The sequence below is a fragment of the Manis javanica genome, chromosome 10 (genome assembly GCF_040802235.1).
Source record: "Manis javanica isolate MJ-LG chromosome 10, MJ_LKY, whole genome shotgun sequence".
Taxonomy (NCBI): Eukaryota; Metazoa; Chordata; class Mammalia; order Pholidota; family Manidae; genus Manis; species Manis javanica.
The window spans coordinates 96,427,892-96,440,608 of NC_133165.1; the positions used below are offsets into that span (position 1 = coordinate 96,427,892).

At 33.5% G+C, this 12,717-nt stretch overlaps 1 protein-coding gene across 6 annotated transcripts in view; it reads right to left on the reverse strand.

Annotated features, from left to right (window-relative positions):
- CDK17 (cyclin dependent kinase 17) overlaps window positions 1-12,717 on the reverse strand; it is a 120,250-nt gene that overhangs the window by 57,108 nt on the left and 50,425 nt on the right. For all 6 annotated transcript variants that reach the window (XR_012121529.1, XM_073213661.1, XM_073213658.1 and 3 more), the window contains 3 exons: window positions 6,116-6,280; window positions 2,304-2,437; window positions 243-368 (listed from right to left, as the gene is read on the reverse strand). Coding sequence is in view for 5 of the 6 variants with exons in the window: in XM_073213661.1 (XP_073069762.1) it covers window positions 243-368; window positions 2,304-2,437; window positions 6,116-6,280 (425 nt within the window). In the remaining variant the exon portion in view is untranslated. The remainder of the gene's footprint in view (window positions 1-242; window positions 369-2,303; window positions 2,438-6,115; window positions 6,281-12,717) is intronic.

Below are 12,717 nucleotides of genomic sequence, written 5' to 3' on the forward strand. Positions count from 1 at the left end.
TACATTTTCCTATTCCAATGTGCATCCTTTTTATTTTTTTAGATTTTTAACTAGTATTTTTTTCATTTTTTTATTGAGCTATAGCTGATATGCCAATATGTATCTTTAAACCCTTAAGAATGGAAAATGACAAAATCCAAAAGACATTGTAATAAAATTTAGTTTTTAAAAATTAAATATAAACATTTATACTCAAAAATAAACAGATCTGATGGTAAAGGTATAGGAGACTAAAAACTTACTAAGGAAGCTCTACGAGACCTTCGGCTCATTGGTTGATCAAATGGTGGACTGTTTATCTGCAACTTTTCCAGATATCCATCAGGTATTCTTATATCTGCAGGCAGTGATAACCGCTTATTTAAATCCTTAAAAAAAAAAAAGACAGAAAAGAAAGAAAATAAAAAAGATAGGTACAGACAACCATAAATAGAGGAGACAAGGGCATTTAACTTTTGAATTCCTGGGCTCTCATATATATTATTTCCTAATGATTACTATCTATAAAGTTTTACTGTAGTTGTAAAGTTATCCATGTTGATTATATATAATACACTGAATGCAAATATACTTAATATAAGCAAAAGTATACAACATAGTTTTATAGACACTGTACTCTGCAACAGTTATTTCTGAATTATTTCTCTGGTAAATTCAACATGGAATTTACTTTAACATTATTATGCCATATAGTCAAAGACTACCACAAAATGTGATTGGTTTAAATAACTACTCAAGTAGATACTTTATGATTTTGTTTGCAACACACTGAGATAAGTGAAATACTTTATTATTGATATATCAATGGAAAGAAGTATATAAAAGGCATTTCTATTTCATTAAATTATAAATGTGAACTGGAAGAAACATAAAAGGGAATCTTGCCTGTATTATCACATCAAGAAACATAAATCCTATAAAAATAAATCCCTACTATTCACAATAGTAACCAGACCATGAAACAAACTTGAGATGTATAAGAACTATATGTTTACTGACAGATTTGTATAACTTAAGTACAGAAATATACCATGGTATATTTAATTTAAGACTAAATAATGAAAAGATAATGGTTCTTCCATATTAGTTTTATATTTTACAATACCCCAAATAATAACAATAATATTCGTCTTTGAATAAAACAAAATGTTTAAAATTTACCTAGAAAAACAAAAACATTCTAAAATAAATAAGAATATATATGTGTCTGAAGAAGGGGAGATGGTAAAGAAGAAGTCTTTCCAGATATTAAAATACACAACAAAAGAATATAATCAAGTGTCTCACCTTTGGAGGAAAAATAAATATAGCTCAATGGAAGAATGAGAAAGCCCACATATAGATCATATAGATCCCAATAGTAAAGAAAATTTTAGAACATGTAATAAATTCATAAATATGGTGAAGAAAAATCAAGATTATTTATTACTGTGATATAATTTATACAGTGATATCAACAGATAGCAAGATGATCTCAAGAGCTAAAAATGTTAATCTATCATTTAGAAACTGATGTTGTTTTCCTTAACTGATTCTGAAGCAATCTTTTATCAATGAAAATATGATTAACTACTAGGACAAATGCCCTAACCATCATTTCAACTCAACACCACTGAAAAAGCAATATTCTTAACTCAAAACATGTTCAATTTTTTTGAAGAAACCTATTTTAATCTATAGTATATACTGATGGTAACACTCATAATCAACTTGTCTTAAAGGTTATATATAACACTGACAAAAATAAATGAAATCTTTGTTCTTTTACACAATTGATATGTGCTACAGAGAGTAGCAGGTATAATAAACCATACAGGAATGATACCCATATATTTATAATATAAAGCAAGAAAAAAAAGCTGGTGCTTATTTTCAATACACCTTTTGAAATTTGAAATATTTTTAAAATAAAATATGTAGTATCCAGATGAATCTCATAAATATAATTAAAATCTTATTTTTCTAGAAAGAATTTTGCTAATGTATTATTCTTGATTTCTGGAATGTTTGAGAATTCATGTTTCCCTTGCAGAGCCCTTATGCAGTGTTTTGTAGAAGTAAATGCAATTAAGTATATTTGCCTTGGGGTAGTAGATAATTACAAAAAAGGAACTATTCATAACTTTACTGATGCAAAGAAACAACTTTGTGTAAGTGTCATTTGCCTTCATGAAAATTTTCAAGTAGGCATTTACTCTGGCATATATATATATATATGTATACACACACACACACATATGTATGTGTATGTGTTATTTGTACAAACACAAATATGTGGGCACATTTTTTTTTTAAATAGTTACCTCCATTGAGATTCGTCTATGTATACGATTTCTAAGACAAACACCCGTAGGTGATTGGACTTCATCAGACGATGTCCCAGAAGCTTGGTCACTCTCACCATCTGATCCCATTTTTAGATTTTCATGAACAATATCTGCATCAGAATGAAGTATTATTTATCTTAAAAGAGATGAATTATACCTATTCTATCAAATAATTTATTAACCCTACAGTAATAGACAGCCAATACATAAACATCACAGCATAAAGTCTTTTACATTCTCAGTGGCACAGGTGCACAGCTAATAGAAAAAAAAACATGACTCGAATGTCTTAAAACAGTAGTGAGAAATCCTTTTACATCCTCAGATTATGAAAACTTATGCAAAAAATTAAAATTCAAGCTATTATCAAGCTGAGTAATAAAATTATAGCCTGAAAATAATACTTGAGGATTACTTAGTCAGTTCTCTCATTTTCCAAATCTGTGAACTAAGACCTTGAAAGGTTAAATAATTTTCAAAGGTTACACAGCTTAGAGGCAGAGCTAAAACAGAAAGCCGGTATTTGGCCTTTTATTTAGTTTACTATTCTTTCTGTTAAATAACATGCCATTGGGTCTACAGCCAAATGAGCTAGTTCTTTGACTATTCTTTAAAAATATTTTATATATCTGCTAACGCAGCTTCCCCCACCACCGACCCCCAGTGTTAAAAAATAAAACAACAACGATTCAAAAATTATTCACTGAATATATGCTTTGTACCAGAACTACAAAAACAAGCTTGTGACCACCAAAAATCTGCTGGCAGACAAAAACATATTTAAATTACAATAAAGGTGGGTTATGATATTTTTCCAGTAGGGATAAAAGTTGAATGGGAGTAGAATGGAGGGAGATTAATTCCATCTGAGAATATTAAACAACCAAATTTGTGTACCTGTATAAGCTGCTCATTTATTTGCACGTGCTAACCATCCTCTAATTCACCTAGCAAGAGCAGCCTACCAGAAACAAACAACTGCTAGATCTCAAACATATCTCTTGCCACTGGTCCTCTCTATATAATTACTCATTCCACAAAAAGCTTCATGCTGCCAAGCTATAACACAGTTTTTTCTTATCTGTAAGAGATGCATTTCCCCATTTTATCAATTTGGTGAAGTCATACTTATTCTTTGAAATTACACTCATGTGTCATCATTCAGTGAAATCTTTTCTACTCACAGACACAGATGAATATTGGGCCCATACCTACTACACCTACTGCACTGAAAAGCGTTTTTTGGTTCATGTGATTTTTTTTACACCAAGTTTTGAGATCCTCTGAACAAGATTTGACCTATTTACTTTTGCATTACTAAGCTTAACAGAACATGGGTAGTTAGAAGGTGCTCAACAAACATTCCAATGAATTGAATATAAACTAAAAATCAAAGAATGGTCTAGATAACTAGACCTTTTCTTTCAAATGAAATGTCAATATGTAAAACAAAAATAATATTTTATAATTACAAATATGAGCTTTTAATAAATAAATTTGCTTATAAAAATATGAGAACTAGTTAACAAAAAATTGAACTCAAGGGTCTTATCAGTCTTCAAATTCATATATTTCTATATTTTGTCTTGGTAACATTACTGAGAAAATTCTTATTCACATAGATAAGTAGTTGCAAATGGTAGTGGTTTCTAATAGATCAATAAGGAATTTAAGAATACACTTCAATTACACAGAGATTTCTGGAGAAATTTTATACTGAGATTTAAATAAAAAACTAAGCTGGCAGTAAAAGTCAATGTATTGGTGATAAATTCCTAATCTGATGGCATCTAACATATACGAGGCCAAGTATTCTTTTCTGTCACACACTTTAAATGTTGAAGATAATTTAACCAGGCCTTCCATCTCCAGCAAAATCTGAAAATCTTCCTTCCTCAAGGAAATATTGAGTAAAACATAGTAATATTTTAAGTTTGCAAGAATGTCTGCATAATACCCAGGGAGCAAAGACAAAGAATTGAAAGCCCAAAGCTGTTATACATAAACTGACTCTGTTACTTTCTTGAGAGGGGTTGCTGATCTTGGTAAGAAGGTGCTGGGTTTTAGCTACCACAGGGATAAAACATGAAGACTGAGGTGTCCAAGTTACAAGTGAGAGCCTCCTATAGAAAGGACTAAAAACTCTCAAAGTGCTATCTTCAGTAAAAGACTGACTTAAAAAAACGAATCTGTCCTATTGTGCAAGGACTACAAAAGAGCATATTACTCTCAGACTATGAATAAACACTTGAGTACCAACTGACTCAACCAAGAAATTGTTCATGTCATTAACCAACAAGTACAGTTTCAATTTGACTATCAGTATTTTTATTTCTGTTAGTAAGACAAAAGTGAAACAATAGAGGCTTATTTCCAAACTTCACTCATTTGTCACTGGTATGAGCAACTTCTTTGCTGAATCACTTAATGACTCCTGAATACTATTATTTCTTCTCAAATGGCTCAATTTTATGCCATTTACAATGTAACATCTACAGACACAACACATTTTTAAATAAATCTGCATTACTAGTATTTTCAAAATCACTTTTGTAAGTTTAGACCAAGGATTAGCAAATGTGACCTGTTTTTGTGCAGTCCCTGAGCTAAAAGGGTTTTTGCGTCTTTAAAGGGTGATTTTTAAAAGAAGAATACACAACAGAGACCACATGCGGCCCACAAAATCTGCAAAATTTTACTACTTGAACTTCTACGGAAAAGTTTGTCAACCTCTGATCTGAAGTATTCTCCAATTTCAATGGGGTAAATACTCCCTCCGTGGCCAACTTCAGTGACTAACATGACATTACTGAACATATAATTGAGAAGAAGTATACATACCATTATATAGTATTTTGACTATACAGATAGAGATAAAAAACCCCAAAACATGAGTAATAGTAAACAGTAGTAAAATAATTAGGAAATAATGGCTTTTGATATTCATTACCTTTGTTTCTAATTCAGCTTAACTGTAGGTTTATATAATTTAAATTTTAATAATGGCTATATTTAACAACTAGCTTGCAAAATTCCTGAATATTTAACAATCATCTCTCCTGAACCAGTGTGAGCCAACTCCAGCACACCGTTCTTCAAGGTTACACCTATAGAGATAAAGGCCTTCATACATTTCCCATATATAAAACCCCACTGTAAGTAAGCTCACACTCCTAAAATTAACAAAACACGTGAGGAAATAATCTGCCATGGCAAGAGTAGGCAGATAAAGCAAGAGCAGAATAGAACCCTCAGACACCTTGGTAAATGTGATTTGTCATGAGAGTATAAAATAATTATACTGAAAATAATTTTTAAAATCAAAACATGACAAATTAAACATCATCAAAAAAAAAGACCAAAGAAATAAACAGAAACTTGCAGATATATATTTTTCCTGATATTTAAAATGGCTTAGTGATATAAGAATAACAACTCAAAGGGTAATCATACATACTAATCATTGCACTGGGCTATCACATGGTGATAACCTGGAATTACTAAGGTATGATCCTAAATCACACACTCTCAAGCTGCCATTCATCTTGAAATCTTACATCTACATGGTAAGGATTTTGTTTTCTTCCTGGTGGACAGGTTTTCGAATGCTATTCTCTGTAGTGTCAGCACTACTACCTCTCTAGACCCTTCCACCTTTCTATTTCTCTTATTTTCAAATTGATTTTTTTACCTTACAAGAAAAGGCTAGCTGACATCTATACAACTAAAACCTAGCTGTATATATGACCTACCATCAGAAAGTTTTAAAAAGTAGACAATTAAATTACCTAATCTGCTTCCATTTCTAGGCATTGCCATAAAGGATCCGAGGCTTCCTCCAATAACACTATGTGGTCTCCTCAATGGAGGCTTCTTGAAGGACCCTGTGTACTGATGGAGGAAGGAATGCATACTGTGAGAGGCTGGAGGCCTGCCATTCTTCACAATAGGCTCTGTGATCCACATTATCGAAAAATCATTCCATTAATCGCCCAAGATCCAGGAGCACGTGAGAAGGATTGAGAAAGCAAAACAAAAAGAACAATAGGTTATAATAGAGATCATTACATTTAGCCTCATTTGGTTATCTATACAAAGTACTAGAATTAAAACGATTTCTGTAAAAAAAAAAGTATTTTAATATTTGAAACTGGTCTTTAGTAACTTAATTATCAATTTTTTATATAATCAAAATTAGTAATCACAAAACTACTAATATAGCCCATACATTTTTGATCCATTTGCTTTTTTTATTTCATGATCATTTCCATACTACTCCTACATTTACTAACTGCTTCATATATGCCTTAGGCATGCTGTAGTATATAGAAATACAGTTCTGGCCAGAAGGAACTTATGTCCCTATTTGCTAGATATTCAAAAAGGTATGTATGTCAGTTAATGAATAAAACAGAAGTACTTAAAGGCAGATCAATGTAGAGATTCTGAAATTTATTACCCTAAATTTGGGGGTTTTAATACAAAGTTTTTTTTTAAAAAATCACAGGCCTATAAACCAGGCAGAAACATTAAAAAAAATAATACTTAAAAGCTATGAAATTAAAAATGGCGGAAATCCTGTTTTGTAATGTTTACAGGGAATCTCATCACTCTTTTCCACCTCTAAAGAGTTCTGATACAGGTTAAAGATGTAATGAGATCTTCTGTGACACACAATCTTTTGTATTAGAATTATGTTTACTAGTAGTAGTTAAGGAATTTTAAAAGCTTCTCTGAGTATCTTCTCCTCTAAGATGGAGCCAATTTTTCTTTTGTAAAGCTGAAAATAAGAAATAAGGCTATCTCCTAATAAGGTAATTTCCCCTATGCATAAAGGCTTATCAGACACCAAGAACAGGTTCACAGGAAGGGGTGGCTTGGATCCACAGAACAAGACCAAGGTATGAGCTTATGAAAAATAAGTTAAGGTCACTTGACGTGTACCTCTACTGATAATGGCTGCCTAAAAGGGAAGGAGAGGGAGGATGGGGTGAAAGGGTCCTCAAGGCTCACACAAGGCCTAGTCATGTAATCTTTGGCAGAACACCAGACTAGAAATAAGGAAAGCACCTAACCAGTAAAGGAGAACGTCTGTCCAAAGGGTCCCATGGCCGTACATTCGTTGGCAGTAGCTGGGTGTCGAGGATTTTAGCAGATCTTAATTTAAGCTTGGTAAAATAATCAATGATTTAATAATGAATGGGGGAGGGGTATCTGATATAAATCCATATTTTAGTTACAAATACTGTGGGATACAGGCTAGAATATATATGAAAATTTTTCTTTCTGGGTTATAATATTTCATATATCTGGAGTCATAATATGTATTATGCCTAGAGACAACATTTGTTTTAGTTGCTCTTTAAAATCATCCTCAGGAATAGAGTTTTATAGTCATTGGGAATACAGCTAAAAAAAGATGGAGATCATAAAAACATTCAATTATTCAGGGGATATTTATTGTGTGCCTACCATTTGATAAGCACTATTCCAGGCCCTGGGTGTCAAGGGGTGAACAAAACAAACAATGTAATACTCTTTTGAGATTATAAAATCTATAGGAAGGGAAAACAGATAAGAAACTAATGAATAATAAAAATAGTAGATAATGGGTAATATGCAAAACATTAAATAGACAGATGTGATAGAAAATGAGTTGCTATTTTACACTGGATATGAAAGGAAGTTCTCTCTGTAAAGGTATTTTTAACAGAGATATAAATGAAGGGAAGAGCCAGCCATGGGAAGATAGCTAAGTGGTAGGTTAGAAGATATGCCAGACAGAGGGAAAAGCTACTGCAAAAGCTGACACATGGCACAGTTTGACTTGTTAGAGGAGTGGTCCTCAAACTTTAAATAGCTCTGGTGCAGAATGGGAACATTTGCATCTCTAACAAATTCCTGGGTGATGCTTAGGTTGCTGGTCCAGGCAACAAACTCTGAGAACCACAGTGTCAGAGGAACAGAAGTCATTTGTAGCTATCGCACATAACTGTGAGGGCCATGGCATTACTAAGTAAAGTCAGGGAGATCAGCAGATTTGTACATAACCATAAAAGTCTGAATTTCATTCTCAGATTGGAATCAGTTGTGATAGCTTTGAAGTAAGTTGTAATATGGTCTGATTCATGCTTTAAAAATATCACTTTGAGAAGTCAGGGATAATGGGAGGTAAAGAGGTGGGGATGATGATAAAGGGTAGCATGAGAGGGCTCTGTGGTGACGCCATAGCTCTTTACTCTGACTGCACTGGTGGTCACATGAATCTATACATATGATAAAATAACACAGAACTGGCCTCACACTTTATTCCAATGTTAATTTCCTGGGTTTGATTTTATTTATAGTTACGGAAGACATAATCAAAGGGGAAATTGAGAGAAGGGTACGTGAGACCTCTCTGTACTATCTTTGCAACTTACTTTGAATCTGTAATTGTTTAAAAATATATTTTAACATGACTATTTGCTACTGGTAGCAAATAAAGGTAACAAATCAAAAAAAGGTAACAGAAGGAAGAGATGATTACAGTACCCTAAGCAACAAATGATGGTGGCATGAACTAGGATGGAGAGAAGCAGTAAAATTTAGGATAACTAGAAAGGCTGAACCAAAGGGCCAGCAGACATGCCTACAAAATACTTTTACACATACTCTCCCACCCAGATTTTAGTGAATGACCTAATACTGAAAACATCTATCCAAAGAAAATGTCTTAATCTCCAGAAGAGCCAACTATTAAAAATGTAGGGCATATGTTATGTGAAAGGACAATAACTGAAATCACATTATCAAGTGTATAAATTATTATCATTAATAGTGGGTTTTTGAAAGTTATTTATGTAGTAAATAACAGGAGGCTAGGATAGCAGGTGAGGGGAAAAAGGTAGGAGAGAAAAGTAACAGAGAAAGAAGAATCAAGGATAAATCCTGAATTTTTAGCTTTAAATGGTTTAGGTTATGTGAAGGAAATTGGAGAAGAAGCAGATCTAGGGGGGAGGAAATGAAGAATTCTGATTTGGTCATATTAAGTTTGAGATTCCTGTTGGACATCCATGTGGAGAAGCCAAGTGGACATCTGGATATGAGTCGAGAGATCCAAACAAATGTCCTGACTAGAGATAAAGACTTAGGAGTAGTCAGCACATACATAGCGAGATCCTAGGTCTACATGTGGTCACCCAAGGAGAATGTATAGAGAAGAGAATGGGGCCCATGACAGAATCATAAAATATCCTAACATTTCAAGATCATGACAGCAATTAACTAGACAGTTCAATAAGATAATAACACTCTGTGTCTTAAGAAGTAATGAAAACCTTTAAGACATGCTAAGTGAAATAAGTCAGACACAAAAGGACAAATATTGAATTACTCCATTTATGTGAGGTAACTGGAACAGGTAAATTGACAGAGACAGAAAGCAGAATAGTGTTTACCAGGGGTTGAGGGGAAAGAAGAATGGGGAGTTATTGTTTACCGGGTACAGTTTCAGTTTGGGATGATGAAAAAGTTCTAGAGATCAATGCCAGAAAGGCATACAATCTTTGTCAAAGGCGCTGGTGAAATCCATGGGCTGTACACGCAGGGTATGAGCAATAGCAGATGGTGACTCCGACATAGCTTAGGCTACCAACAATCTCTGCAGCCCACAAGGAATTAATCTCTATTATAACATTTTTATAATTTCAGTGACTTGGGTTAAAAGGAAACTCAGTTGAGTTCCTTTTTTCTCTTCCTTACTACCTGTTAAAGTTACTATTATAATAAATGAAAGCTCTAATAAATAATATGTACTCATTGAAAAAAATTTTCAACATTTCACCACTCACTACAGATTAAGCATGTTTGAAGACAGTTAATACCAAAATACTCCAGAAAATATGCAATTAATCTAAAATATTATTCAGCTTTCCAAAAAGTATGTACATTTTCTTTGATTCACACTTTTATTTTAAAGAAGCTGGACTTGTAGTCAAATACCTGTTAAGAAAGTGTCCTAGAAACCATTCCTCAAGATGTATACTATACTTATTTTACTCCTCAACATAATTTGCAAATAGCTGGCAAGACTCTTTAATCTTAAGAACAAATGTGGGGCTTAATTAATACCAAGAATTCAAAGGGAGATTGAGAGAGAATTCAGATTTTGCTCCTGCGAAGAGGAGTAAGACATTACAAATTATCTTTAAGATTTGACCTAAATGCAAAATGTTTACCTCCTTCATATAAGTAAATTATATCCAAACTATTAGTTTAAGTTTTCTAGCAAATTCATCTATGTCTCCTCTCCTATATTATAATGAGGCAGGTAATCTTGAAAAAATAATAACATTCTGAGGAAAAGACATAAACTGAAGCTTGGGTAGGATAAACTGTTTACCCAGAGTCACACAACTAATAAGTGTGTAAGTGTGTCAGTGTATCCCACACTCTAATCCTTGACTTTTAACTGTTGATTTTAAGTTCAGAGCACTTTCCATTATACCTTTTTCCTCTCTCATAACAAATACAGTTGCATTCAGCTGGAGGGGGTAGAGGTATTCATGCTTTTATCTACTGGCACAAATCTCTAACAGAATTTCAGGCACAAGTAAGGAAGGCTTGCCAGAGAATCTGCACACCATGACACACCAGCAGCATTCCTGTAAGTTTCTTGCTGCTTATTATTAAAACATCCCCAGTGCTATTCCAGTTTTGAATATGTAGCCTTGCTCTATAAATATCATCGGGATCTTGTATTTTAGTCCATTCAATTTAACAAGCTCTTTTAATTTTATATCAACATCTGTATACTAATACTTTACATTGTAAAAAGAACTGTCAAATGTGTGAAACATATGCCTACCTACTACGTAAGTGCTCTCAATTACAATGGATAGATTCTGTGATAAACATAGTAGCAAGATTCACTTGTGTGATGAACATTTTCATCTATATGAATAGTCGATATGCATATATAGTTGTTGGAAAACTATGATTAAAGTCTCAAACAAAATCACAAACTTACTAGAATTTTATTTTATTTTATTATTATTTTTATTTTGGTGTTGTTAATGTACAATTACTTGAACAACATTATGGTTACTAGACTACCTCTCTTATCAAGTCCCCACCACATACCCCATTACAGTCACGGTCCATCAGTGTAGTAAGATGCTATAGAATCATGACTTGTCTTCTCTGTGTTATACTGCCTTTCCCGTATCCCCCAACCCCTGGTACATTATGTGTGCTAATCGCAATGCCCCTTTTTCCCCCTTATCACACCCTTCCCATCCATCCTCCACAGGGCCTTTCCCTTTGGTAACTGTTAGTCCATTCTTGGGTTCTGCTGTTTTGTTCCTTCAGTTTTTTCTTTGTTGTTATACTTCACAGATGAGTGAAATCATTTGATACTTGTCTTTCTTCGCCTGGCTTATTTCACTGAGCATAAAACCCTCTAGCTCCATCCATGTTGTTGCAAATGGTAGGATTTGTTTTCTTCTTATGGCAGAGTAATATTCCATTGTGTATATGTACCACATCTTCTTTATCCATTCATCTACTGATGGACACTTAGGTTGCATCCATTTCTGGACTATTGTAAACAGTGTTGTGATAAATATAGGGGTGCATATGTCTTTTACAAACTGGGCTCCTGCATTCTTAGGGTAAATTCCTAGGAGTGGAATTCCTGCGTCAAATGGTATTTCTATTTTGAGTTTTTTGAGGAAGCTCCATACTGCTTTCCATAATGGTTGAACTAATTTACATTCCCACCAGCAGTGTAGGAGGGTTCCCCTTTCTCCACATCCTCATCAACATTTGTTGTTGTTTGTCTTTTGGATGGTGGTGATCCTTACTGGTGTGAGGTGATACCTCATTGTGGTTTTAATTTGCATTTCTCTGATGATTAGCGATGTGGAGCATCTTTTCATGTGCCTGTTGGCCATCAGAATTTCTTCTTTGGAGAAGTATCTGTTCAGCTCCTCTGCCCATTTTTTAACTGGCTTACTTGTTTTTTGTTTGTTGAGGTGTGTGAGCTTCTAATATAATTTGAATGTCAACCCCTTATCAGATATGTCATTTATGAATATATTCTCCCATACAGTAGAATGTCTTTTTTTTCTGATGGTGTCCTTTGCTGTACAGAAACATTTTAGTTTGATACAGTCCCACTTGCTCATTTTTACTTTTGTTTCCCTTGCGTGGGGAGATACATTCATGAAGAAGTTGCTCATGTTTATGTCCAAGAGATTTTTGTCTATGTTTTTTCTAAGAGTTTTATGGTTTCATGACTTACATTCACTTCTTTGATCCATTTAAAGGGATTAGACAATAATCCAGTTTCATTCTCTTACATGTAGCTGTCCAGTTTTGCCAACACCAACTGTTCAAGAGGCTGTCA